Raw genomic sequence first — 27198 nt, 5'->3', positions numbered from 1 at the left:
AGCAGGAGCCCCTGAAAATGTGAGTTTTTTTAGGAAAACATCCAGGATAATATTGGATGGGGATCTGGTAAGTAAAAAGCTCATGTATTCTTGAACGAATGACCTGCCCTCATTCACCTTCAGTATTTGAAATATCTGAAATATCAGCTGCTGTCAAGATTGAGTGATCTTTACACAGTAAGTCCTTCATTAAAAATTAGTTATCAGGAAGTTTCAGGCTTGAGTGATTGTAAATTTTAGGCTATTCTGTGTGATAAGCTATTAGAGATAACCAGACCTTCCACATCTTTTCATTGCCATGGGAAGAGGACGTGGTCAGGATTTCGTGAACAATGTTAATAACCTTCCACCCAATGCTTGCTCCTGCTCAGGGTCCGCACGTTTCTCATCGTCTTGTTGGGTTGCTTTGCTGCACTAGCTCCTCCCTGCTATCAGATTCTTTACAGGCAGATATCCCCACTATTCTAACTCACACAAACACAGGATGTTCCTGGCCAGCCTGTCACCATTATCCAGCCTGTATGAAGGAAAAATCAGGGGAAGTTGTTAACCAAACTCTGAGGCTGATGCAAAACAATGAAGAAACTAAGTTTAGCTGTGAAAACAACCAGGATCCAGCTTTCACAAACCTGCAAGTTATTTATCTAAGGTGGGAAACATTATCAGACAAGAACAATGCATGTGAATATAAAGGAGAGTACAATAATGACCGCAGAGCTCAGCTCCCACTAAGTGCTCACGGCAGGAGAGACGGAGGACGGCTGGTGACTGTCACACCGAAAGGCCATCAGGCAGCTCGTGGCAGAACCGACTGCATTATCGTTAGGAAGCAAGGAATCGTACGGGCAAGAGTAACACCACTCTCGCCACGGGAGAGTTTAGCTACCGCTTAAAATATAAGGGTTTTTTTTTGGTGAACTGGGGTTGATTCTCATGAACAGTCTCTGTAGCACTGGACTTAGTTGTGCATTAAGGACCTAGCGTGGCTGCACTGTGGGCTGACCCACCACCACCTTTCGGAGTAGGTAGATTTGGACTCTAATTACCCATCGCCCCACTTTTACACTTTCTGAGTGATGTAAAGGGAGTGTCGGGCAGGTATAAAATGCTACTGCCTAGATGCTAGAGTGTCTTACTCCACTTTGCACTACTGCAAATGCCTGCACCAGGTGTTTCCAATGAAAAAATTATGTAGGCATTCTGGCATGTGAAAGTTTGGCAGCCTGTACGAGTTGTCCAGACCTTATCCCTGCTCTTCTGTTAATGCAAAAGCAACAGCAAGATATTACTGCCACCATCCTCAAACTAGGTATGAAATTAAAAGTACTTAAAAGTAACTGGTGGAAAATGCTGGAGTTTCCATTCAGGCCCTTGGACGAAAAGAATCTGGTGCGAGAGACTTGTTCGTGCTAGCTCCATCTCAAACTTCTTGCAATTCAATCAACGCTGCGTTATAATTTTACTGCTTTTACCTGGGGGTGGAATAGCAGCGGGGAGGGTCGCAGGTACTTCTCCTTGAGGGCACCCACAGGATCTGTCACCTTCCGCTTCTCCACCCTGCTGGACAACAACACAGAGGGTTACGTACCTTCCAGGGATACGGGCAGGAAAAGAAACAGCCGAGTCATTTGCAGAGGTGTTTAAATTATATAGATGAGGCCATTCTCCTATTGACACAAATGCCTCTCTCCCTCTTCTACCGAATGCTACACACGATGACCCAAACATTACCCCACAAAAGGTACTGGCAGCGATATGAAACTGATCTCCTTTGGGCAGTATTTTTCAGCCACCAGACTGATAGCAAAGAAAACATTTTGCTCTTTCTACATGAGACCTGTCGTCTCTGCTACAGTGGTTTATATGCCACCGTGTGAAAAAAAATCACAGCAAAAGCAATGTTTTAGTGGGAGAAGCTCTAGAGTCCACAGCAGGCAGCCGCTGCACGGAAAAGATTTCTCTTTGAGAGTTTGTCTTTATCTTAAGAGTTAACACCGGGCCAGACTTTGCAGCCCCATGTGTGCTGAAATCATTAGGTGTTTCATATTTATTTCCTCCCTTGCAGCTGAGATATAATTTGCATTGAGTTTATTTGGCAAGCGTATGCAGACAACAGTTTAAAAAGTTAGGAACTGGTGGGCGATTTCTGAAGCGAGTCAGGAACCCCAGCTCTTCCCGTGTCGCTGCGGTTCATTCATGTACTGCTCGCTCGAGCACCTCACCACGCAGGAACAGCCCTAAAGGCAGGCTCTGGTGTTTGAAATGCTGGCTTTGCTTTCAGAAAGTATTCCACTTGCAGGAAAACCATGGTGTGGAATCACCCAAAAAGAGAATCAGGAATGTCCTCTGTGGGAAAGTTGTCCGAAAGCAGCTCCAATAAGTGCAGCTGCATCTTTAAATTACGGGAACCGAGTCCATCCCGGCTAAAGCAGCAGAAGTCCAATAGTAAGAGTAATTTTAACTACATTAGTCCAGCATAAATGAGAGCAAATTATTTTGCTGCATTTCAGCTGATTGGTGTGTGGATCAAATTACCAAAGAGTTTAAACGAAGAGTCATGCAGAGTGCTATTTAGTGAACTGCAGTTAATCTGCATTTAATTTTTCTTAGGTAGAAGAAAAGAGAAGAGCTGGATTTGAAATGCAGTCATAATTACTGTGCTTCGGAAGGTGCGCGATTTGACGGGCACGACTTTTCAGAAAAACAGCAGCCTGCAAAACAAGACGTAGGAAGTTTCTCCCTGACACGAGGCCCAGCAGCAAAGGGCAGCTCCCAGCACCTCGCCAGCGGAGCTGCGCTGTCCGCGACGCGCCGCAGGGAGCTGTGATGCACGAGGGATGCCTTTGGGACCCCCGTGAGCCAGCCCCACCTGCGTCAGGGACGGAAAGCCCGCGGAGGAGTGATGGCATCCGCACAGCCTCCCCATCTCCCAGCAGGGAGAACGCGGCAGGAGCACAAGCAGCCCCGTCAGAGCCGAGCTCTGCCGTGGCTCAGGGATTAGGCTAATCTGCCCAGCCAGTGCCTGAGAACGTTACCTTAACAAGGCCGAGCTAAAAACTGCTCTGATTTCAGGCTGTCTGGCTGCATTAAATTATATCACCAGGAGAAAATGTCAAGGATTTAAGTGGCCTTTGGGAGAAAAATGAAGGAGCCAAATGATGTGAGAGAGTCTGATAAAGAGAAGTTTAGAAACAAAATATTTCCATATTTTTTAAGCTGGGACTTGGAAGCTCTGCTGTTTAGCTCATTACATCAGAAGTCTGATTCGCAAGCGACTCCACCACTGCCTTTCTATTTTAATGTATTACTAAAACTACATGCATCCCATGGAATGCAACAAATGATGCCCCCATCCTTCACTTCCATCTGTCTTCTGGACCTTTACGGTTTTCCCGAGGCTGCTATTTTAATTGGCAACTGCTTTTTCAGCCCATGTTATTTTAACATTCCTACTGAGAATGCCCAGAGGTGGCAGAATCCTAAGCTAACTCTACGCTTTTGCCTCTCTATCCCATTTATTTTTTCACAGAAGTACTTTTTACGAAAATAAATAGCGGACTATTTGCATCATTACTTATTTTTCCAGGAGGAGATGACCACGATGGGCCCCAGACAGAATGCATTACACGTCCCAGGTTGTGATGCAGCGTTTCCATCACAGATGGTAAGCATGTAAGCAACCAACACGGCATCGACCCTGAGAGCGCTGGCAAAGCGAGAGACGCTTTCTTAATAGCAAGCAACAAGGGCTCACTAATCCTCGTCTCAGCTGACAGTTCCTTGGCCCCGTTAGGCATTGACATCATTTTTTCCCACAGTTATCAGGCATACAATAGCAGCAAGGCAGTGACATAGGTGCTGTTCTCCTGGCTTGCTTTTCCACCCAGCAGGGAAGGCCACGCCACCCGTTGTTGCTCGCAGTCCTTTGAACACTCAAGCGAGCCGTCCCGGTGCTGACACAATCGCGCGGCGGTGACGATGAGTCTTTCCAGCGCTAGAAAACACTGGCTTCTGCAGCACTGCCATTAACATCCCAGCAGTCTGGGCTACCCCTAGGCTCGCTGCGCAGCCCTGCGGCACGATATTCACATTTAGCTCGAGGGCAAGCCTTTAACTTGGGCAGGAGCTGAGGGCTCCATTAGGCACTGAGCAGGGGAGCCCTCTGGCCGAACCAGCGTACCGAAATGGGCGGCTATAAAGCAGTTCGCGTAGCCTAAGAGAGCACTGATCGCCACGTTAACAACTAAAGTAAACTGGTTTGGGACACCTCCTCTCGCTGGACTTTGCTAAGAACTAGCAAATGGCGTTTGCTATGTGACAAAGGTGTCTCAGCAGCAGCAGGAAGACAACAGAAGTAGTGCCAGTGCCTGCGGGGGCAATATGCAAATCACTGGTACGCTCACCTTAAAGCTCGAAAGAATTGTACTTTAGAAACAGAATCCATAAACAGCTCTACAACAACAAAAGACCCAAACCTTTCCTTTACATCTTCTTCTGAATTCTTTCTTTCTGGACTTTTAGCTGGCATTTGGATAACTTCATCTACTCTGCTTTACGCATGCCCTCCACGTACGACTTATTCTAGGAGAGACATGACGAATCTGTCTTCCTCAAAAACATCCGCTCAAAGTGAAACTAGAAAACCCTGGATATCTTCTAAGAAAGGTAACTGCGCACGAAACATTTCTGGGAGAGATCTAGATAACGTGCTACCATGCACTTACTCAGTACTTGTTACTCCAGACTTAAAAATGTTTCAAAAGCCTGGGTCCGCAACAGCAGTTCCTATGAACTGAATAAATCCAAGGAGTTAGAAAGAAAAAGGGGGGCGGGGAGAAAAAAAGGTGAAGTGGCTCACAAAAGGCCTTCAAAGAAGTGAGTGGGAGAGCTGTATTTGCAGGCTCCCAGGGCTCCTGACTCATTCCCAAGCCATGAGAGCCCAGGCTCTGAGGCATCTGAACTCTGCATTCTTATCGAATCAAACCTCTGGAATTTCCCCAGCAGAAGTGCCATCTTAGCGTTGGCTCGTGGGAGAGTCCTTAAATAGGTCAAGTTTCTTCTTTATCAAAATAAAGATGTGTTCTTTATACATATTGATTATGAGTACTCCTTTCAATTATTCAGCCCTTGTGGTTCAGAAAATTCAACGTGCTGTGACAAAGGACAGAGAAGTACTGCCAGGCTGTACTGGTATATCAGCTGTATCAGCTTTTCACTGCTCTTTCTGAATAACCTACATCCAGATCTGCCTCAGGTTGTGATGTCAGCTAGAAAACGAGCTCATTAGAGGAAAAAAGTTAAGGCAGGGTATGTTAATACCTGTATATGGGGTCCATGAAAAAGGGTGATGGCTTAGCATAATGCAGGGATGGTTGCTGAGGCAGCTGAGACTGGGAAATCTTGGGTAAGACTTCACTTGCCATTAGTTTCCTCTCCCCATAAATGTGGTTTTTGCGTGGCTCTCTTCCTCCGTTCTGACTGGCTCGGATGCGGTTGCCAATGCTCAGATCCAGTGGCTGTTCTTCCCCTGAGGATGGGGCCGGCAGGACCTTAGGTGGTGGCAGGATTGGCTTTATCTCTTTTGGCTTTGTGGTGAGATCGAAGGGCGACTCCGAGCTGGTGCTGCCTACCTTGTGGAGGTCCCGGGGTGACTTTGGTTCTGCCTTGACCAGCAAGTTGTGATTGAGGGTCCGCTCCGTGAAAGGGTAGAGGGAATGGGGGAAATTGGGGAGGAACTGAAATGGAAACATGGAATGATACGGGAGTGAACCCATCTTTTTCTCCTGCATCCCCATAAAGCCAGGCCCAAAATATTTCTCTGCAATGGAGGCGATGGCTTTAATAGAGTCATTGGCTGCTCCTGTGGTGGGTAGCAGGTGCTCTTCTGGGGGCGGAAAGAAGGAATGCTGAGAATAGAAGAGAGGGATCTCACTGGTATTGTTGGTGGAGCTTGCAGACACAGAGCTGCTGACAAAGTCTGGTTTGCTCTCAATTTGTTTGCTCTTATCTTTCGTTTTGTCCCTGTCGCTCTCTGCGTCACTGTCCAGGTCAGAGCCGGTGCCAGTGGTGGTATCCAGGTCTGTGCCCGTGGTTGTATTGACATCCTCGAAGTCACTGCCGTCGGACATGTCACTGTTCCTGGCTTTTAGCTTCTCCAGGTAGGAGTTTTCCAGGCTGCTTTCACATTTCTCCTCTCCCGAAGTGGCCTGGTTGCTGTTGCTTACTGCAGAAATCAGGGGAAGTGCCGGGTTCCCAAGGGGGCTCGGAAGCTTTGCGTCTTGAGTGTGGTTGAGGGGACTTTTGAGCAGTTGTGTGGGCGGTAACAAGGGGGGCCTGGGGTATAGGGACGGGGGGAAAATCCCTGGGAATCCTGGAGTGAGGGCAGGAAATGCTGGGGGGGCAGGTGAGAACGGAAGACCCCCTGGGTGGGGACGGGACGGAAAATAATCATTAAATCCCAGGCTGGCGTGGTTGAGGTTGGGAGAGGGCTTGGATTTGTCCATCATGGAAGTGGGCGTTAAGGGGAGGCCTGGGGCAAAGATTCCCCCAGGGCTGTAATGGTTCTTGCCCTCGCAGAAGCGCCGGTGTTTGTTGAGAGAGGAGGTAGTGCTGAACATTTGGCCACAGTCCTTGCATTTGATCTGGGTGCGACAGTCCGCGTGCATCCGCTTGTGACGGCAGAGGTTGGAGAACTGCGTGTAGGATTTGTGACAGACCTCACCTAAAGCATCAACAGAAACCAAAAACAAAAGCAATATGAAATTAACAGGAAATTGCATGGAATTCGTTAGGAGCTTCATCAGTGTCCCACACTCCTTTCACCCTGCCCCTAAGATCCTGATTCCCTGGAGAAGAGATAAAAAGCAGGCTATATGCTGCGTACACTGGTCTGGATCTCTAGAAACCCAGCTTCAAATGTCTCCAGCTGAGGCTTCCCTGTATGCCTTTAGGCACAAAGTTTCTTCGTGCTTCAGCTCCCCCCGTACAAAACGAGGCTAAGGAGCCCATCTGGTCTCTCTAGCTTGCGAGGATGTGGGAAAAGCGATCCCCCTCCCTAAAGGTCGACAAAGGACGCAGCAACACCAGGGCGTGATCCTGGCTACATTTAGAAAAGGAAGAGGCAGCCCTGGGAACCCTGCTCAAGGATGCTGGACGAGAGGCTGGGGGGAGGCCGGAAGACCCCCAGAGCAGCTGGCAGAAAGCAGCGACTCCTCCGGGCCCCAGCCGCTGCCCGGCTGGCACGGGCAGGCTTCGCGGAGGGAATCCTAGAAACAACACCACCGCTCCTTTCAGACAAACCTTCTCGCCAGAGAATCTCTCTCTACGGAAATCCGAGGTGATGCGCTACTCCTGCTCAAACGCTGTTAAAAATTTATTTACAATAATCGTACATTTTAATGATAATATCTATTTACATTAACTAGCCCGCTTTCCCTCCAGTCTTGGCATGGCAGGAAGTACTGAAGGCTGGAGGGAGAAGAACTTTGCCTCGTTTAATCAAATCTACCCTTTCTTTAATGCCATTAATAGTAAGTAAGCACTCCATGGGGATGTTCTATAAATACTTTGCCCGCCAGAGCTCAGTTCAGCTACAAGTGGGGTAGATGTACTCGTTGAATTAGCAGGACACTCCAGCAATGCCAAGTTAATCCTACATCTCCGTTCTCTTTAATGACCTGTAAACACAGAGCTTTCACAACGTGAATTTTTACAGCCTCTTTCACCTACAGACTTTGTTGGTGTGAAAGGAACAGAGTAAGAAAAAAAAACACACCCAAACTTTTTTCTATATATCAAAACACTGTAACTTTTTATTATCTAGTGCCTCTTTCAACATAGGAGTAAATCCTACTTCTTAGTGAATTAACACGCTTCTTTCACAGGAGAACTGCTGTTATCACCCCTCTGTAAACATGGAAACTGAGACAAAGAGAGGGAAAGCGTATTGTTCAGGGCCGGGCAGGCAAGGACCTGAATCCAATTCTCCCAACACCCAGCCCTCCAACGCAGTGAAAAGCAGTCTGTCTGTCCGTCCTTCCTTCCTCCCAGCTTTTACTGATAGGTACACGCAAGCTTGATTTTCCCTCCATTTTTTTTTCTAAATTATTTGGATTTACATCGATATTTGAATATCAAAAGACAGCCAAAATATATCACTGGCAGCTCTGAAAATAGAAGGGAAAACCCTTTCAGTAAAATTCAAAGCAAAGATTACTAAAATTGGACAAAATTGCCATTTCAGTTGAAATGAGCATCACAAAATTTAGTGGATTGTCACTGAAGGGTCTGCTGCATCTGGCTTTTGATTGCACTACAAATTTAATATGAACTCAGAGAATTTCAGCCTTTCTGCTTTGGGCCTTGATACCGCAAGGAGCTGCAGAGGAAGCACAAACAGAGGGAGAACTAAACATTCCTCAAAGTTCTTTTTTTAAACTCAGACAAGTTGCAGTATTGAAGCAACAGCCTTCTTTAATGATTCTGTTCAAGCCATCCCTTAGACTTTCAAGGAAAGGACTTTTGCATTTTTATTTTTTTTTAACTTCATTTAAAAATATTTTCTTAAAAACTAATCTAAACAGAGAACTGAAAGGAAACACTTCTCCATTTATTTTCCTTAAAACTAAGGATCTGTTGGATACAACAGCCTCTGACTCTAGAGAGATGTAGGCAGAGGGATCTGCCAGCACCTGCCTAACGCTCCCGTCCCGCAGCCCTGTTCTCTCAGGGCTGTCCCTGTCCCTTGTCCTTGCAGGAGACGCACTCGCCACCCGACAGCCTCAGATCCATGAGACGTGCTGGCCCCCCACGAGCACTGTCGGCTACAGTCAGGGCACCCAGCTGCACTGCTGCGTGTCTCTGCTTTGACTCTAAATGCTTGACTTTAATTCCAGAACGGGTGTTTTTCTTATCCTGCTTGTCTGTGCAAAGCCACCGTCCTCAGGGTTGTGGGAGGGACTGTGCACGTTCAAGTGAACAGGTTTGTGCAAATGCTTCCGTGTAAGGACACCTTGTGTGAGCTCCCTCTCGAATTACTGATAATTTCTGAAGAAATGTCACATTTGGGTGGATTTATTTAAAAGATGTTTGTATATTTTTCTTTCCAGAACAAAATTACCCCTTTCTAATTTTAACCATCTCCCTTGACATGTGCCAAGAGATGTTGTATTGTGGTTTGGAAGATACACACAAGTTTATAATAAATGGCTAATCTGCCTAAGCAGATGGTATCACAACCGAGTGCACTTTCTGTCAGTTTTCACTGGCTCAACGCTGTGCTCGTGCTGCTTGCGTTATTTTTGTTGTAAAAAATAAAAAGAAAAAGAAAATAAAAGACAACAAAAGCTACATTTTCAAAGAGAATCGGGCTCCTTTTTTCCATTTTCCACCCCAGGAAGAGTTGCTACAGCCTCCTCATACACACAATATTGCATAAATTTCCCTGAATAAAAGCGTTACAGGTATAAGAGCTCACATCATCATTCTAAAATAAGGAAAACTGGAAAAAAAATGTTTAAATCCCCAATTATACAACGATTTAGTAACTCTGCATGTAATGTCCTCCCCTGCTGTTCTGCATTTTGCAGTTATAAAGTTTGATTATTTTTTTTAAAGCCAGGTATAATATTGTGGGGAAAACAACAACAACAAAAAAACAAAGGAACCATCCACCTTTTTTTTTTCCCCACTGAACAGGAAAGAAAATCTTTCCAGGGAATCCTGCCTCATGGCTCCCCTAAAATTGCTAATGGGTTCCATATTAACGCATGTGACTCCACCTGGTACATCTGAACTAAGCAGAATCAGTCTCAGTTGTTTTACACACTGATTTAGACTGACAACTCCCTAATTCTTATGAGGTGAGAGTGAGGAGATTATGAGAAGAAATCATTCATCTCGCTGCAGCAATACTATGAGATTCAAATTATCTCTTTCATGTGCCCGTCATCAAATGAAAGATTGCATCAAAATGAGCAATAAGAGTATTTTTTCTTCCTCCGCTGACACCCATCTGATTATCTCAGAACACATTAATGAAACGAGTCTCCCAGGATACCCTTGCATGCTGTTCCCATTATACCAATAGGGAAATAGGCAAAAGGGGGTTCAGTGGCTTCCCTACCGTAACATCAAAGCCTGGAATCAAACCCAGATCCTGCTCTGTGCTTTAATGACACTTTCTGAAGAGTGTCAGGAAGTAGTCCCTAAAGTTTCTGTAGCTTTGTTGTGACACAATCCACTTTTCTGCACAGTTATCAAAATCCAATAGGTGCTGTGTCAATTAAAGGAATATACAACCCCAAAAATGACAAGAAAGGAGATGAATGGCTCTTGAGGGAAAACGCTCTTTTGGAAATATTCCACTAAAGCGAGCACTAAGGGCCCAGTTAATCTGCTATTTATTTGGCTTCCAAGTACTATCTAGATGAAATATGCAGTAAATAAAGAAGGAAAAAAAAACTTTTTTAAAAACACCTTCTTCTCGTCTCCGTGACTACTCCAAATTCTGTTCCACAGCTAGAGGATTTGAGGCACCCCTGAAAAACACTTCGATCAGGCTGTGCCAGCTATTTATTTATGTCACCAACACGAACATTCAAAAATTATTAAGGGAAAAAAGAAGAAAGAAAAGATATGAGAAAATGGCATCACTAGGACTGCTGAGAGACTCAGCTTTTAACTTGTCAAGAAAGTCAAAAACTGCCATGAATGTTTACTAAAAAAACAGGGAGCATGCAAAAAAAAAAAAAATTGCTGCGGAATTTCATCTTGTGCTCTGACCTATAAAATTACAGCGGCTGCTCACAGAGGGACAGCTAGTACTGGGGGGCCCCGCAGGATACGTGCAATTATAGCAAGAGCCAGAACTCCGTGATGGCCGTGACAACTTACATATGAAAGGTTTGACAGTACTGTGAATGTGCTTGTGTTGTTTGAGGCCAGACGAGGTGGCAAAGGTTTTGCCGCAGTCGGGGCAGGCATGGGCTCGCGCGCCAACGTGCTGGGAACGGATGTGCCGCTGGAGGTTGCTTGGGTCGGTAAACACCTGAAAGACAAAACACCTTCAGGGAGCGGAAACAAAGCAGGAGGGAGAAGACTGGGGCCATTATTGGTACAATGGGAACTGGCCCGAGCACCAGCACACAGCCCCAGTGCCCTCTTTCCCCAGAGCTGCCCGCGGTCGCCGCGGTCTGCGCCGTACCTTGACACAGTTTTCACATTCAAACCGCTTCCCGCTGTCGTGAGACATCTGGTGACGAATCAGGTTGGATTTCCAGTTGAAGGCCTTGGGGCACTGGTCGCACTTGTACTCCCGCTCCTCGGTGTGGATCACCATGTGCTGCTCCAGGCTGCAAAGGAGAAAAGGGGCCCAGGGCCCACTGAGCCAGGCCCGCACCACCACGCACCCTGTCCGTGGCATCGAGGGGGCATGAAATGGAGCCACGACCGATGGGGACGACAGAGAAACTGTCCAGGGCTCGTGGTGGGGGGCCAGGACTGACTGTGGCCCCCACGCACGACCCCAGAAGCCCTATTAGAAAGCAGGTGAGCAGCACAGCAACAATGAAAGGTGCGGCCGCAGGCACATTTTTGGCATTTATTTCCCAGATGGAAACTGCCCTCTCCGCCTCAAAACGCTGCTGGGTTTTGTGACTTTTCTTACTAAATACCCGAGTCCATTTACAAGGGGGAGAGGGAAGGTAAAACCAGACCTGACCCCGCAGGGTCCCGACAGGAAAAATGAGCACTTTGTGACCAAGATTTCTACGGCATCCCCACAGGGAAAGACAAGATATTAGCTGCTGCTGCTGAGACTATCGCGTTGCCGTTTTCATGGGCACAAAGCCCACAGCTTCCCGGAACACGGCAACTGAACGTTGGAAAGAAACACGATAGGGTGCAAACACATTTCACTTCTAAATGTCAGACATCTTTTATGACTTAACTCGGCAATTCCAGCTTCTGCCAACTGGCAGCCTCCCTCGGACCAGGAGGACGATGGCAAACCCAACTGGCTGCTGGAGGCGGGCCACGGCAGGGATGGCTGCTCAGGGAAACGCGGCGCTCGCTCTGCTTCCCCTCCGCCACAGCCCTGCCTCTGGCTCGTGGTCCTGAGCGCCGGCGTGCGGCGCTGCTGCGGGGCCACCGAGGGTGGCGGGGGCAGGCTGCCTGCCTGCACGGCCCTGCGTGTGAACGCAAGCAGCCAGCACCCTGCTACTCCCTCGAAGAACCTCCTCCTCTTTCAAGTTGTGATAGTAAATATTCATGAACATGCCCCGTATAAACTGACAATCCACTCATTTTAAAGAAGCAATATTCATTTTTGCTAAAGAAATGGTGTTCTTAACACCACGAAATTTTTTACACCTACAAAGAAATACATACTTTTCATATACATATATAAAAATATGTTCCTGTTAACTGTGATTTATGAGTTTATTTAGAGCAAATATGGACAAACTAATATGCTGTTTAGAGGCAAGTACCTACTGGGATTAGCAAAACATTTATTTATTTAGTCAGCTGCTAAATGCTCAATTTCAGTTCCCCAGTGGCACTCTTGATTTGATCTGTATTAACTTCTGAAAAATTATAAGACCATCTAGGTATGCTGACTGGATTTATTCTGTGTTTTAGTGGGCTTTTCAGTACATAAAATGCAGTAGATTGATGGGGGAGGGATGGATGTGGAAATTCTCTCCAGCTCCAGTAAATCCGTCAGCGTGTACAACACAGACTGGTGATGTTGCTGACTCTATCTTTCCCCGTTGAAAAAAAGTCGCTTTGTATTATTTGCTTAAAAAAGAAGCTGGTGTTCTGTTCCTGGCCCTTCCACAGGTATTCCATCTGACTTTGAACAAGTCGTTTGTTCGTCCCTTTTACCTACCGACACTTAAAAGCCTCTGCTACGCTGCCAGGAATGCTTGCAGTGGAGATATGTCCCAAGGGGAGTCAAGTCTTCAACTGAGTCAAGGTCTGTCTGATCCCACTGCTCCCAAGAAATCGAGGGCTATTGACTGGGACCTTATCCGAGCCACATCGTCTGAATACCTGGCATGAGCTTCACCTGCAGACCCTGAACATCTTACCCACACGGGGTAAAACAAGTATGAAGGGGAAAATGGGACTTAAAATCCTTCTGCTTCTCTCAACTCCTGTAAAATGGACTCACTGCCACTCTAGGCTCTCAAGAGGAACCAGGAAATACACAAACATTACAAAGAGACAAATACACATAAATCTCCAAAGGGTATTTCCTAAACTAACATAAAAAGTACAGGAATTAAGACAGCACACTGTGCAAACGAATACATTCCTAGCCCTCACACGCTGTGGAGAAAACCTTGAAAACACAGCCTGGATGGTAAAGGCTCGGGATGCAAAGAACCACATTCCTGAAATAATTAAAAAAATAAAAGCTCAACTTTTTTTTTAAATTTGGCACCTAATACCGAATGAGTCCCACATTGCAAATGAATCAGAAATCTCAAAGATCTCTGTTTTAATAATCATTGCAAATAATAATAATAAAAAAAAAGATGGAGAATATCCTATTTTCTTTTTTTTTTCTTTTCCACAGTTCTATTAAAAAAACGCTTGGTAAACACAAAGTATTTTCACGAACTTTTTCCTTTTTAAAAAAACTACACTTGATATGTGCTTGGAACAGAATTTTTTAATTGCTGCTGTAAGATTAAGTAGGAGCTCATGACCCCGTTAGAGCTCTCAGTATAGCAATGCCTCTTTATACCCACTGATCTCAAATGGCCGAGGATTATATTTAAAACACACTCTTCATGCAAACGGGCGGAATGCCTTACCACTGTTTTCCCTAACAACTACATCACGTGGGAGGAGTTGCTGCGAAGATGCTGACCAGGCCTACCAAGGCGCCTGTCCCAGCCCTCAGAAGGGCTCAGGGCGCTCAGAAAGCGAGCACCAGCACCCTGCACTGCCACGAACCAGTGCCAAAGGCTGCGCCTGGAGAGCGCCGGTACCTGTATTTGTTGGGGAACATCCTCTCGCAGTCTTTGCACTCGTAGACCTGCCCATCGCCAAGGCCCTCCTGCTTGATCTCGTCGTTCAGAGTCTCGTAGAGGGAGCTGACGGAGTTGCAGGCGTACTTCTTGTGTCGCCGCAGGTCCAGCTTTGACTGAAAAAGCTCGTCACAGTCCTCGCAGCGAAACGTGTGCTCCTCTGAAACAGACAGACAAGAGGATTTGGACTCGTGGACCAGGACGTTCGAACGATTCTAGCTATTTTACCCAATGTTGTGCTTGTAAAGCAAATGTAATATTCTCATTAAAAACAAACAAACAAACAAACAAACAAACAGGAGATCTGCAAGTGACAGGACAGAGAAACCGAGGCAGGCTGTGACGGCAGAAGGGTTTCTCTTCAAGCACTAAAAGCAAGCCCTCGTGCGCGGTGGCTTTCGGAAAGCACCAGCGAGCTCCTCCTCAGCGGGGGCCGCCAGGAAAGACAGGAACGAACCACGCTGGGATCACGGCCGATGCTGGGAGCAGCACATCCCAGCCCCAGCGCAACCTGGGGACGCTCCTCTCTCAGCAAACGCCCTCCCAGCGCTGTCCTCTCGGCCGGCCCCGCGCCGCTGAGGAGCCCGGTGCGCCATCAGACAGGAGGGGTTCAGAACCAGAGCACCGTGGAGGAAAGGAAAGGGAGCCAAAGTCTTTGTTGTTGTGCTGGGCTTTTTTTTTAAAAAAAAAGTTCTAATGCACATAATAAATTATTGTAGTCAAGGTCAAACAAATTAAAAAGAGGGCAGCTATTATTAAGTTTACAAGGCAGCATCCTGACCATGGTGCCAAGTCAAACAATCAGCTCAGAGCTGTAAATTTTCCAGGAGAACAACCTCTGCGAGGGAGTCGGGACAGCTCGGGGTTTCTCCACCCAGCAGCCAGCTCGAAGCAGCAGCTTCCAGCGACCACTCGGCCCTTCGCGCTGCCGTCCCCTGTCCCTCTGCCCTCTTCCTCTGCTCTCTGGAGCTCTGTTTCGTATGAAGCTTTATTCTCTTTGTCTGATAACTTCACTTTCTAAAGGAAAAACGTGGTAAAATGCATTGCTTCAGAGGGAAGAGTGGCAATACGCCTCCTACGAGGTGGAGCCAGGAGGAGACGTGGGATGGAGCCGGTCCGTCCCCACACCGCCGCTCTGCTGGAAAGCGGGCAGCAGGGTGACACCGGGCCGCCCTCGCCTCTTCTTGGCCGCTTACCTGCCTGCAGCCGGTTTCAAAACCCGCCACCCTTCAGCAAACCCTCGGTTTAAAGCACCGAACGCGCCCGCCTGCTCCAGCTCTCACACAGCTACTGCCACCCTGCTAACACCGTGACGCAAGCGCCAACGTGGGCAGCGTCGCACACCGGGACCGCGGCGTCCCTGCCTGCGCTCCGGCGGCCGTATCCTTTCCCACTCCCCACGGCGTATCTCAGCCCGGGCTGTGGTTTCTGACCCGTGCCCCTGCACCCCAGTGCCTGCACCCAGCCCGTGACTTGCTCCTGAGGTGACAGCGACCGGCGAGGTCCCGCAGAGGTCCCGCAGCCGCTGCAGGACTGCGTGGGCAGATGAAACCCCCGAGGTCGCACCTACGTGGAAAGTATCGGCGTGCCCACGGGCTGGAGCGAGTCAAAGAGCTAAAAGAGAAAATATCGCTGAGACACAAGCGGCTGTGCCCTGCTACTTATCCGAGCAGCACGCCTCGTGGTGCTGAACCCAGCTTATGCAGAGAACAAACCAAACAGAGAGACGCTATAGGATTTCCTCAACTGAGAAAGAGAGGGATGCAAGAAGAAATAAAATTCAGCAGGGCAACATCTTCCTTTTTGGGGACGGGTCGGGGGAACAGGTTTGACTGAAAAAGCCAACCTAAAGGAAGAAAATACCTGTGCCTTTCCCATTCCAACTAGTTTTGACAGATCATTCATATACTCTGTACTGGTATCAGCAGTCTCACAGAGAAGTGGATTAGCCCCTGTTCTGCTCCTTAGAAAAATTCTGTTTATTAGCATTTTGTAGAACAGCACTAATATGCATCTCGTGTGTTTTAGGTCCCCGGGGAAGAAAACCTGGAAATTAGGGCATAATAAACTACCTAGCACTATTGAGAGACTGTGCATTACCTATCATTAAAATAATCCAAACTGCTTTTTATGAAAATACAAAAAAAAAAAAAAAAGAAAAAAGGAATTACAGTATCACGTTATGGTTTGTTACTGCATTTTACTTCTAACAACAGCATGGAGCGTATGATGTTAACTAGCAAAATTTAAGATTTCATCTGTGTTTATGGCCTGACAACGTCCCTGGCAGGGGCAGGCTCGGTGCGGGGGCACGGGAAGGGCTGAGGCGTGCTGCCCTTTTCACTCGTGACCCATCCGAAGTGCAGGTGAGAAGAGCCGGGCACGAAACATCGAGTGCCCAAACACGCACTGCACGGGCTGAGGACGTAGCCTCACCGTGCCACCTCTCAGTGTTCAAAGCATTCACGTTAGCTCTCACGCGCACCGAGACGAATGCTGAGCTGCTACAACGCTGAGGTTTTGTAGTCTCAGACGTCAGCCTGCGCTCTGAAGTGCCTCCGGCGCTGCCAAACGCGACGGCACTTTTGTTCTGCCCGGGCTCCCAGCGACGCACGTGGGGCAGAAGTTCATCGCCTCGCGCAGCCTGCTGCGCTGCAGGGAGCAGGACAAAGCCTCTTAGGGGGCAGCCTGGCAAAGTGATCCTCTGCCTCAGAACCCACCCGGCAATCCTGGTATTTCTCCTCCTTGCTCTCTTCTAAACACACTGATGGCTAAATGCAACAAGGCTTCTTTTTTGTAGAAGCGACTGAAAGCCCTCTGGACCGGAGCTTCCCAGATGGCTTCACCTCTTGAGAAGCTCCTACAAAACTCAGCGTCTCACAAACAAAAACTGTGGCAATTCCCCAAGATGATAAACTTGGAAGGGAAAAACATTTATTCTTTTTTCTTTTCTGACTCGAGAAAATACATCAAAATGACTTCCCAAATCCATACAAGATTTTTCCTATCTCGGATTGGGATTTATGCAATTAACCGTATCTTATTTTACCCAGACTATCCTCTAGGAACCAGAAATCCACTTGGAGTTTGGCAAATGAGCCTCAGAGAATAATTTATTGCATACCCGGCTGAAGATGGATGACTCACAGGCACCCTCCTACAGCTCACACCCTGATCTTCTGCTACCTGTTGTTATCAACAAGAATAACGTTTTTTTGCCTGTTCATTGAGATTACAGTTTAGGTAGATAGACAGACAGATGATATACGTTAATAACCTCACTAATAATTGTTACAGAAGTAATTTTGCTTCCAGTTCTCCTTGTCCTTGGAGCAGAATTACCGACCTCACACCGCTACACACAATATAATGCGAGCCTCAGTCGGCAGCAGCTGGCACAGGCACGCGTACACCAGCTGAGGAGCTGCCCCCTTCGGACTTTATTAAGAAATGTAAGAAATAACAGAAGAAACAAGACAGCTGGGATGAGACATGGAGTTTTTTGCTTTTGCATACCTTGTGTGCTGCACAGATATTATAGATCCAGCCCTCGCACATCAGTTAATTGAAAAACAAAGCTGTTTTGTACGGCTCCTGCTTCAGTAACAACGTTCCTCTCCTATTAGCAAGTGCAACAGCCTTTTTGTAGGTAGAAAAGACGGATGATAGGAAAAGAAATGCTTTTTTTCAGAACATTTGGATTTTAAAAGGAATGTTTCTTGAAAAGCAGATTTAAAGGACTGAAAAAAATATGATTAAAAGGCCTGTAGTCACATGTTACACGTCATCACTGGCTGCAAATATTATTCTGATATTCACACAGGCTAAGCAGGGGAAGCAGGGACTGGCTGGTAGAGCAGCTGATTATCTCTTATCAATATCCAGCATTGCGTTCTGTTTTCTGAATTTCAGAACATTAGAAATCAGACTTCTCAATAAATACTGCTGCAGGGAAAGGAACTGACCTGCAGACCAAGGGCCAGGTCATCACCCTGCAAAAAAAAATCCCCAGTAACAAAGGAAGCTCAGAACTGAACTAACAAGACCTGGTGTCTGCTTTGTGCCTTTATACGAGACACCCACTTTTTACGCTTTAGGTTCATTAAAGTTCTTTTTCTTTCCTTAAGCATCAAAAATAAAAATATCACCCTTCAAAACAAGTTCTCATTAAAGTTTTTGTTCCTTCTTCAAGCACCACAAATAAAAATACTGCCCTTCAAAAGAAGGTTCCTGCCTCAGTACCTTACAGAGGAGAAGGGGATAGAAAGAAAAGAAAAATCCAGTAACAAAAAATTGCTGCCTGTTCTCTGTGTCTTGTTTGTCAAATCTATGGTTATATGTGTCTATCTTAAGTTCCATCAGTAACACTCAGGACAAAGCAGGAATGTAACAGAAAAATAAATCAGTGCCTAATAGCTTTCAGAGAAACCAAGGGGAACACAATTATGTGGCATCTACATGCTAATCTACCAGACTTGAATCTCAAAGGAGTTCAAGTGCCCTACTCAAAATTCCTGCAGTGATAAGGGGTCTGCTGTGTTTGGCTGGGGTTTGGATAAAAGATTTTTATGATAATTATCTTTGTGTGGAACAATTTTGCATTTTCTTTCTTGTTAATTCAGAATCGAAATGGGGGTGCGAGGCAGCAGGAAGATAGCATTACTGAAAGTAAAAAGTATTAAGAAGTCAAATATTTAATGTTGGCCTATTATAATTTGAAAGCAATTATGTGGCAAAAGCACTAGACGTTACCAGGAAGATACAGATAAATGTTATATAATGACAAAGATGGAAAACAAGGGGCACTTTTTGCTCGTTCAAATAAAAGCCTGTTAGAAACAGAAATGCTAAACAGTGACGAATTTTCTTTCTGATTTCTCCCTGGCATCAAAAAAGGTATGTGTTACTCCATGGCTGTGAGTACAGAAATTATTCATGTCTGTGTGTCGGTCTCAAGAAAATTATTAACTTCTTTGTGGGGAGAACACTGAAAAAATAATTCCAAACCTGACATCTCAGTGAGGCAGCAGCTACTGCAATGCCTGCTCATAAAGAGCACTAATCCTCCAACTTGAGAGGATTCTGAGAAGCGTTTCAGGCTAATTGCTCATATCGCTTATACGCTCTTAGAGAGTTTTACTGCAAATCTGAATCTGAAAATTATATTCATATACAGGTGAAAGAAAAATAAATGTGTTGTAGGATGTCCAGATGAAATAATTCAAATTCCAGCAATTAATCACATAGAGCAATAGTTCCAACTAACAGTTTAAAAAAGACTGATAGATGAGAATGTATTTTTAGAAATTAATCATCAAATAATAATGAGAAACCTGGAACAGGCTCTAAACTCAGTGAAAGAACAGAAAAAGACATAAATAATATGCTCCACAAATCTCTTCACTTGAGATAATTCCTGCACCTTCTACACTGCTCCCCAACATTCACTGTTACCAGAAGTCAAGAAAACCACGAACTTCATAAAATACAGCAGAACTTTGCAAATCCGGACTGATTTTCATTTATGGATCACAATGTACCTCACAGTAGGTTAGGACTGAGGACTGCTCCAGTATGATAGAGTTTTGCACTCATTTCAGGAAAATGATTTGGATTTTTCAAATGAACAGTTTAAGAAATGTGTATAGTTTTCTATTACTTCAGACATGCCTATGCTGTTGCCTTATTTCTGTAACGTTTTTGGGCACGGTGTAGCAACTCTTTCCTCGTTTTCCTAAGAGATCATTTCCACTGCAGAGCGTTTGTATGGAGCAGCTCTGTCACTTGAAGTGAAAGAGGTGGGACACCAAACGCTAGTCAGAGTCAGACGGATACTGAGAAAAGCACTTTAACCAGCAAAAAATATCCAAGAGACACTCTCAGATTGCCAGATTGTTTCAGGCCATGTGTCCCGCCAGCCTGCTCTCCCGCTGCTGACTAACGCCAGCACCAGCTACTGCAGAGAAGCACGCAAGGACCCTCAAAGCAGCAACCTGTCCCCAGGGAGCTCCTCCTGGCTGCCTCAGAACAGCCTCTTACAGAACCTGCGCAGTCTGTTCTTCCTTCCCAAAGCCCTCAGTTTGCCAGTTAATCTTACCGTGAGAGTTCTGGCTACTCTTACTCTGCAATAACACATTTCTCTTCTTTGTGAAACTAGATTTGAACTCAAGGCTTTCAACAGTCTAACAGAATAGCGAGCAGAAAGCTTCATGATTCTTTCTTTTTATTAAAAAGGTAAGGATTTTATAGGCATCTTTGTGCACCATAAAAAAGGAAGGGCTCAAACTCTTCTCTTTCCCCATCCCTCTCTACACATCCTCTCGAATTTCACATAGCACAGTTTTCGTGTAATAAGAGAACCTCAAAATTTAGCACATTGCTCTTTGCCCTAGCTTACTAGAAAACTTCTAATGTGGAGAGCATAAAGGTCTTTTACATAGTCTGCGTGATTACTGAAATCCAGTAATAAGCAGGCTATTTAAAGGAAAATACATGAAGAAGTGAATAATGCTTAGTCTGTCACATTGCTCCACACGAGACGTGCAATCAAGGAAACTTCTCCCTGAGCGAGCCTACCTGAGCCGTGCACCTTGTCCTGCAATACCAACTCGCTGCAAGGCAGGACAGACACTGCGGTAACAAAAACGGGAGCTTTCTTTTAAAAATAATTGTTCTCTTCCCCTTTATCGCATCAGTTCATGGTTTCAGAGGTGTTTGTTCTAGTAATAATTCTAGTGATGACTCTTCCATCCCCTGCCAGGTCCCCTTCTTCACTTAATCCAAAGCTCTAACAACCAGAGTTCTGCAAGCCTTGGAATGATTTGGCACATTTTTATGGCACAACGTTCCTCAACAAGAATTAAATGAATCGGTTGCATGCTTTGAAGGTAATAAAAGCTTGTTTGCTATCATTGACTAAGATAACTACTCTCACCAGTGAGAAAGGGTGAAAATAAGCAGAAAATATGAACAGCTGCACAAGGGGCGGGCACCAGGTCAAGTTTTTGTCCCAGTTCAGCACTAATCGAGGTTCTTGAACATTCCTAGGTTGGCTGGTGAGGGGTGCAGAAAGGTCCTAGCTCGCAAAACAAGGCCTTACCTTCCATGCTGGGCGCCATGTTCCCAAGTGAATAACCACCTTCCTTCAAATACACCAAGAGCTCTTCTCCTGGCTCAATTTCTTTAATAACTTTATAATAGATCTGGGAATCAAAAACAAAAAAAAAAAATTGAGAGACACGTTAAATATGCAAAGACTTGCATTTTACATTTTTAACCAATAACTCAAATTATTCCAGCTAATAGGGGAGGCTGTCACTTGATTTGCATAATTGCTGCTGAGAGCTCTTTTTTTTCCTGCCTTTATTTTACTCTGTGCATGTCAGAGTTTCATGCAGTTCGGACCATAAAGTAGTATTTACAGTAACAGCCTCTCTCATTTATATTACACAAAAATCTTCCAATTGTTTTTCCTACCTCCTCTAAGCTTCGTGTATTTGCTACAGCAAAGGGAAAATTAAGCTGATGGAATTGACACAGTTAAGTCTCTGCTTCTCTAAGCTGAAACTGGCCTAATGATTAAAGAGTGGAATTAGCATCCCTCACACCGTTATTTTGTGGATTACTCCCACCTGCAACCCGAGGACCTGACTCCTAATGACAGCACACGAGCAGTTTATCCTTGCTCACACCCACTGCCTAACGAGGGAACCTGTGTGTTCTGAGGTGTGATGAGGACACGGTGCTTGCCTCCTGCATCTCTGCTACTGCACTGCAGAACAAACCCCGGAATGGAAACAGAACTCAGACAAGGGCAGAGACCTCATACCAGCCGCGTGCGCCATTTAAATACCCATTTAAGACTGCGTAGAATCTGGTTTAAATGATATCTAGACCTTATGTAGGTGTCCTGAACCACAGTGTGCATTCCAAGGATGCATTTCTTTGGGAAAAAAAAAAAAAAGAGAGAAATCGACATTATCCAAGGTGCAACAAGGTGTAAGGTTGCAAGGCATCAACTCATCAGTGCGTGTTTTCACAGCTCCTCTTCTTATACATACACACACGCACCATGCACTCAGCTGCACTGTCCTACCCCCAGAACAAACAGGGACCAGGGCAGCACGTCCAGTGACCGATGGGTGACACACGAGCGGACCCCACTGGCCTCGCGCCTTGGGAGACAACAGCAAAGTACGCGGGGAAGGAGGGTGTCTGAGAGCGGCCTGCTTGTGCCAGCCGGCAGAGTGCTCGCTGGCTCCTGGTGCTGCCGGACACCCAGGTCTGTGCGCCTCGCGGGTCACCAGGGTGCAAGCGCTCGGTGACTGGAGCCGGGCGGTGCCTTCGTGAGAATCCTCGGCACAAAACAACATGAAAACCGGCAGCAGTGGGCGTTCCGCAGCAGGATGCGAGTTTTGCATACCTGACAAAGGGGAGGATCGCGACTACGTGTGTCCCGAGCCGCCGTGCCTTCCACAGGAGTTTTCCAGACTTTTAGAGCATGCTGCACCCTGTCCTCTTCCAAACGACACCACGAGAATTCAACCGATATTAGTCACTAACTGCAAAGTTTTATTTGCACTCCCTTGAGTAGCAACGCATCAAATTCTTTTCCGGGACATCAACTAGAGTTCACCCAGAACTATTCCCTGGATTAGCTGCAAGTCATCTTGCGGGGAACAAAGACAGAAAGCGCTCGATGCCCCGCGCGCTGCTGGCGTGGCTCCGTGGCTGCTCTCCACGAGTCCCTCGGCTCCTTCGCACGCAGCAGGTGCCCGCTGCCGGCCCGAAGGCGACTCCGGCTGCTCCTCGGGCTCTTCCCTCCGGCCCGAATTCAGAAAGCCGCCAGCGGCTTGGCAGCCCACACCTACAGGTATCCCTTCCCCACGAGCCAGCAGGCTGCCCCCGATGCTCCCCTCCCCGAGCACACGCACACACCTCTCCATAAACACTTCTGTCCTTCAGCCGCTGCCCGGGGAGGGCAGCTCCGGGGAAGGACCCCGAGCCCTTTTTCCCCCAGCTCTCGCCCCCAGGGCCGGGACCGAGGCTGCAGCCGAGCTCCTCCGCGGCGAAACCCGAGCACGACTCTCGCGGCCCGGCCCGGCCCGGCCCGCCAGGGGGCAGGCTCCGCCCGCGCACGGCCCCGGCCCGCCGGGCTCCCCTCAGCCCCGGCTCCCCTCAGCCCGGCCCCGCCGCCGGGGGAGGCCCGGGGAGCGCGGCCTGCAGCCCCTCCGCCGGCCAGCGGCATGGCGGCACGGCCCGGCCCGGCCCCGGGGAGGGGAGCCGAGGCCCTGAGGCGGCCCTGAGGGGGCCCTGGCTGATGCCGCTTGGCAGAGCCCCTTTCTGATAACCTAAGTTCGGCGTTTGATCGCCCCGGCCGCCTGCCTTCATCCTCTGTAAAGCACGCTCTGAAAACCCTGCGATTTCAGTGCGTGCTAATTGAAGTATTAATGGCTCGTGTACAAGCAGAGCGAGGCGACCCAACAGAAAAGGACAGAAAATCTCTGCCTCAAACCACGCGGTGGCACAGCCACCGTGCCACGGGGACTCTACAACATGTCCCAAGCCAAACAGAAACCCTTCCCTGCACTTGCCAGCGTCCTTAGCACAACTGTCAGCGCAATATTCCCCTGCTCTATAACCAACTCGTCTGCCAAACACACACCCACCCGCTCCAGCTGGGCACGATCACGAAACCTGGGCCTGGCAGCTCGCTGGGTGCCACCGCGAGCCTCGGCCGGCACCCCTCCAACAGCAACCCGATACAGATGGGTGCTCTCGTACAGATGCGAGGAGCTGGAAGTGCTTCTGAAAGGTTGCGCTGGACTTGTTTAGCACCGATTGTGGAGTTACACTTCTGCAGATTCCACTGCAAACAAGAAATTTAGATAACGTTCTCCTTTGTCTCGTTTCTTTTTTCATTTGCGCTTCAAGTCTTTTTCTTGCCTGCTTGTTCAACAAGACAAGCTTTTCTCAGGACCAAACCACCCTGAGTTTAATGGTAAATATGCCTGGAAAAAAGAAAAAAAAAGAAAAAGAAAGAAAAAGACTAGGAATAAACACTGACCTTAGGGCTCGGCTCAGTAAAACAGAACTCATAATACACTATCACTTGGAGCTACCTAAGAGAAGTAAGAAAATAACTCAATATAGCTATATAGCAATTAATGAACATTTCTCTTTCAGCTAGTAATCCCAAACCTAATCAGCACCGAAATACAAACAACAATCTGAAAGGTCTACCTAGGTCTTCACAAATACATTCATGAATTTTACCTGGGAAAAATCTGTCAGAATTATAATACTAAATGGTTAACATTACCTCTATATCATAACCTTAACTCCTTTTTCCCTCCTGTTTGTTTTCAGAACAAAGTAGCTTATTGCATATAAACACATTGCTGCAAACAGTCTTTCAAGAAATACAGTGCAAGCTTCATTAATTATTAGGAAAAAGTTGAATTCTGCTGGAGTCACATTAATTTCATCAAACATTTCATTATAATAATTAACTTCATCTTGCAATCATGTTACTGATGGTCTGAATTAATTAAAACTACTGCTGTGTTTCCTTTCCTTTTTTATTTGTTGTGAACTGAAAAGGATCAGATTTACTAATCCAACAGAACATTTACATTCATATCATTTATATTCATCATTTATATAAAAATACCACACATTATCATTTCTCGTTTCTCGCCACAAAAGGGCACCAAATAAATATTAAATCAGTAATCTCATAATTATCAGTAAGTTTTAAACATAAAACAGTTAATAATATAACTCAGTTTTGGGTAATGCTCTAACAGAGATCTGAAAATACTACATTTCTTTATTTTTATAAAAATTATTCTGCTTTCTAGGCATGGAGAATTAAAGGCAGAAGAAAAACAGAAAGGAAAGAACAGGGGAATCTTTTCCTAGTCTGGGCTCGATCCACAGATCTGCCCTGTAACGACTTCTGCGGACGTAAACTTGGTGTCACAGAAAGCTGGCCCTGGCTCCAACATTTCGCAGCGCAAAACAAAGCAATTTGGAACAATTACGGAAAGTATTAATAACGCAGAACCGCAGCACGCCGATCTCCTCGGAGCAGAGCACGAAGTAACCCAAGCTGAACATCTTTTCTCTGAGAAAAAGTGCTCCCGAGACAGGCGGCCACGGCTCAGAAGCGATGTGGTAATTGTTTAACTGGTTCCAGTACCAGGGCAAGAGATGGAGATGAAACACATGAAGTGAGAGAAGTACGCCCGCGTATTACCTCATTATTTAAGTATCTTTCATAAGAAACAGCACTGTTTACCTGCTGCATGAGTTATGTCTACTATTTATCTTAGCTTCGGCGCGGTAACACGTTTGTACTTCAGGCAAAACGAGCATTAGAGAACTGAGAGAACAGCTGCAGTGTTTACCTAAAGATCAAAAAACACACCCACTAATTGCATCAGCGTGCCATGGAAGGGATGCACAAAGACAATTTAAAACGAGCTAAAAAGCTGCTGCTTTGCTGGCCCGGCAAGTAGTTAACTATCCGAAAATTCAATAAAATTACAAGGCAAATGTTTCTACCTACTGTTCGTCTAAGACCACGCTCAGACCTATCTATGCGGCTGCCTGGCTCAAGGAGGAGTAAATACGTAAAAGTTTGGCCTCGTGCATTTCTGGCCAGAACGGGACTGCACATTTTGCTTTTGTTCAGCGTTTTCCTCCTTTGGAGTAGCCTTCCCTTTGTTTCCACTACACCACATTGCTTTTTATTTCCTCTTTTTAAGGCATTGTATTACATAGCAAGGAATCCTGAACACAGACTCACAGTATGAGGTTATATATGTAAAAATATATTTTAAAAAATCTGTATTATATACACACACATATAAGATTGATTTATTAAACAGAGGCCCATTTTTTTTCCAGCACTGTAACTCCTGCTAGCCCTTTAAAAAATATATGTAACACAAACAAAAGCAGCAGCTATCATACTGAAAGCAAGCTCATGGCTATTATATTTATTACATATACTCTGTTTAATATTACAGTCTCCTGAATAAGTACAGCTAAACTGCTGAAGTATTTGCCCTATGAAGGCAGCAGTAGCGACACGAAAAAATAAAACAGAAGTCATGTATCATTTTCCAGATGCATTCACCAAATCGTTTCATTTTTCTACCATCCTTTTCCAGCCCTCCTTTAGAAACACAAGCATCTCAGTCAAACAAGGATCTTCTGTTCTTTTCAAATACCTATCAAATGAGAATAAATATAAAGAAAACTGGCTAACATTATTTTGCATTTGAAAATCATTTCATTATTGAAAAATAGTTAATGAAATGTCTCCAACTAACCTCTCAGCACTTTAATATATTAATTGAAAAAAAAAAACACATTCTGAGGTCCAGATTCTGTTGCCAATTACTTCATTAAAAATCCAGAAAAAAATCTCTGGATATTCCTGGGATTGTTCCCGAGTTACAGGAATGTAAAGAAGAACAGAATGTGGTCTATTTGTGAAAAGAAAAAAAAAAATAAGGCGCAGAGGACCTTCTCCCCATGTAAACATGTTTATTTTTTTCCTGAAAAGCAAATGGTTTTGATTAAAAGCTTGTCCTGGCTCTCATCAACACAATGCTGCTTGGTTATTTTGTGGGTAATCTTTTATTGCAAGGCTTTTCTTTTCTTTGCACATGTACAAACAGAAAATAAATCTTTATGCTTCCTGACCAGCAAAGATAAACCGTTTCTCCCTATTTTTTTTTTTTTGAGTCCCCGTTATGGGGAAAAAAAAAAAAATGCACCCTGCTAACAACGTGAATTAAGGAGGGTTCGAAGGAAGAGCAGCAGGCGATAGCACTAGGTAGGAACCAGCAGCGCTTAGTCACGCCGCATGGCGCTCGCAGCAGGTTTCCTGCTTCGGGAGCCACTCGCCGAGGGCCGCAGCCCTCCGCTCTCGCACCCGCGGGATGCTCGCGGCGCCGCAGCCCCGCTCTGCCCTGCGGCTTCGTGCACAGGGGAGCAAGGCCGAGGCCAGTGCTCTGAGTACATTGCGCAGGCAGAACGCGGGCATTCATTTTTAAAGCACACAGCGGCCCTGGCCACAAACTGAGCTCTCCCCCGTTTTTGTTAGGAGGAAACTCACATTGGTATCGGCTAAGTAAAAAGTGAT

General features: G+C 46.1%; 1 protein-coding gene across 10 annotated transcripts in view; it reads right to left on the bottom strand.

Annotated features, from left to right (window-relative positions):
• PRDM16 (PR/SET domain 16) overlaps window positions 1-27198 on the bottom strand; it is a 313405-nt gene that overhangs the window by 23382 nt on the left and 262825 nt on the right. For 6 of the 10 annotated variants that reach the window (XM_080564622.1, XM_080564619.1, XM_080564616.1 and 3 more), the window contains 6 exons: window positions 21139-21241; window positions 14001-14199; window positions 11204-11351; window positions 10894-11047; window positions 5320-6721; window positions 1473-1560 (listed from right to left, as the gene is read on the bottom strand). In XM_080564622.1, the coding sequence (XP_080420748.1) occupies window positions 1473-1560; window positions 5320-6721; window positions 10894-11047; window positions 11204-11351; window positions 14001-14199; window positions 21139-21241 (2094 nt within the window). The other 4 variants (XM_080564625.1, XM_080564624.1, XM_080564617.1 and 1 more) reach the window with 4 other exon arrangements.

This window comes from Anser brachyrhynchus (genome assembly GCF_964034855.1).
Source record: "Anser brachyrhynchus genome assembly, chromosome: 21".
NCBI lineage: Eukaryota > Metazoa > Chordata > Aves > Anseriformes > Anatidae > Anser > Anser brachyrhynchus.
Note: the sequence above shows the minus strand (reverse complement) of the source record. Positions and strands in the feature narration are given on the sequence as shown.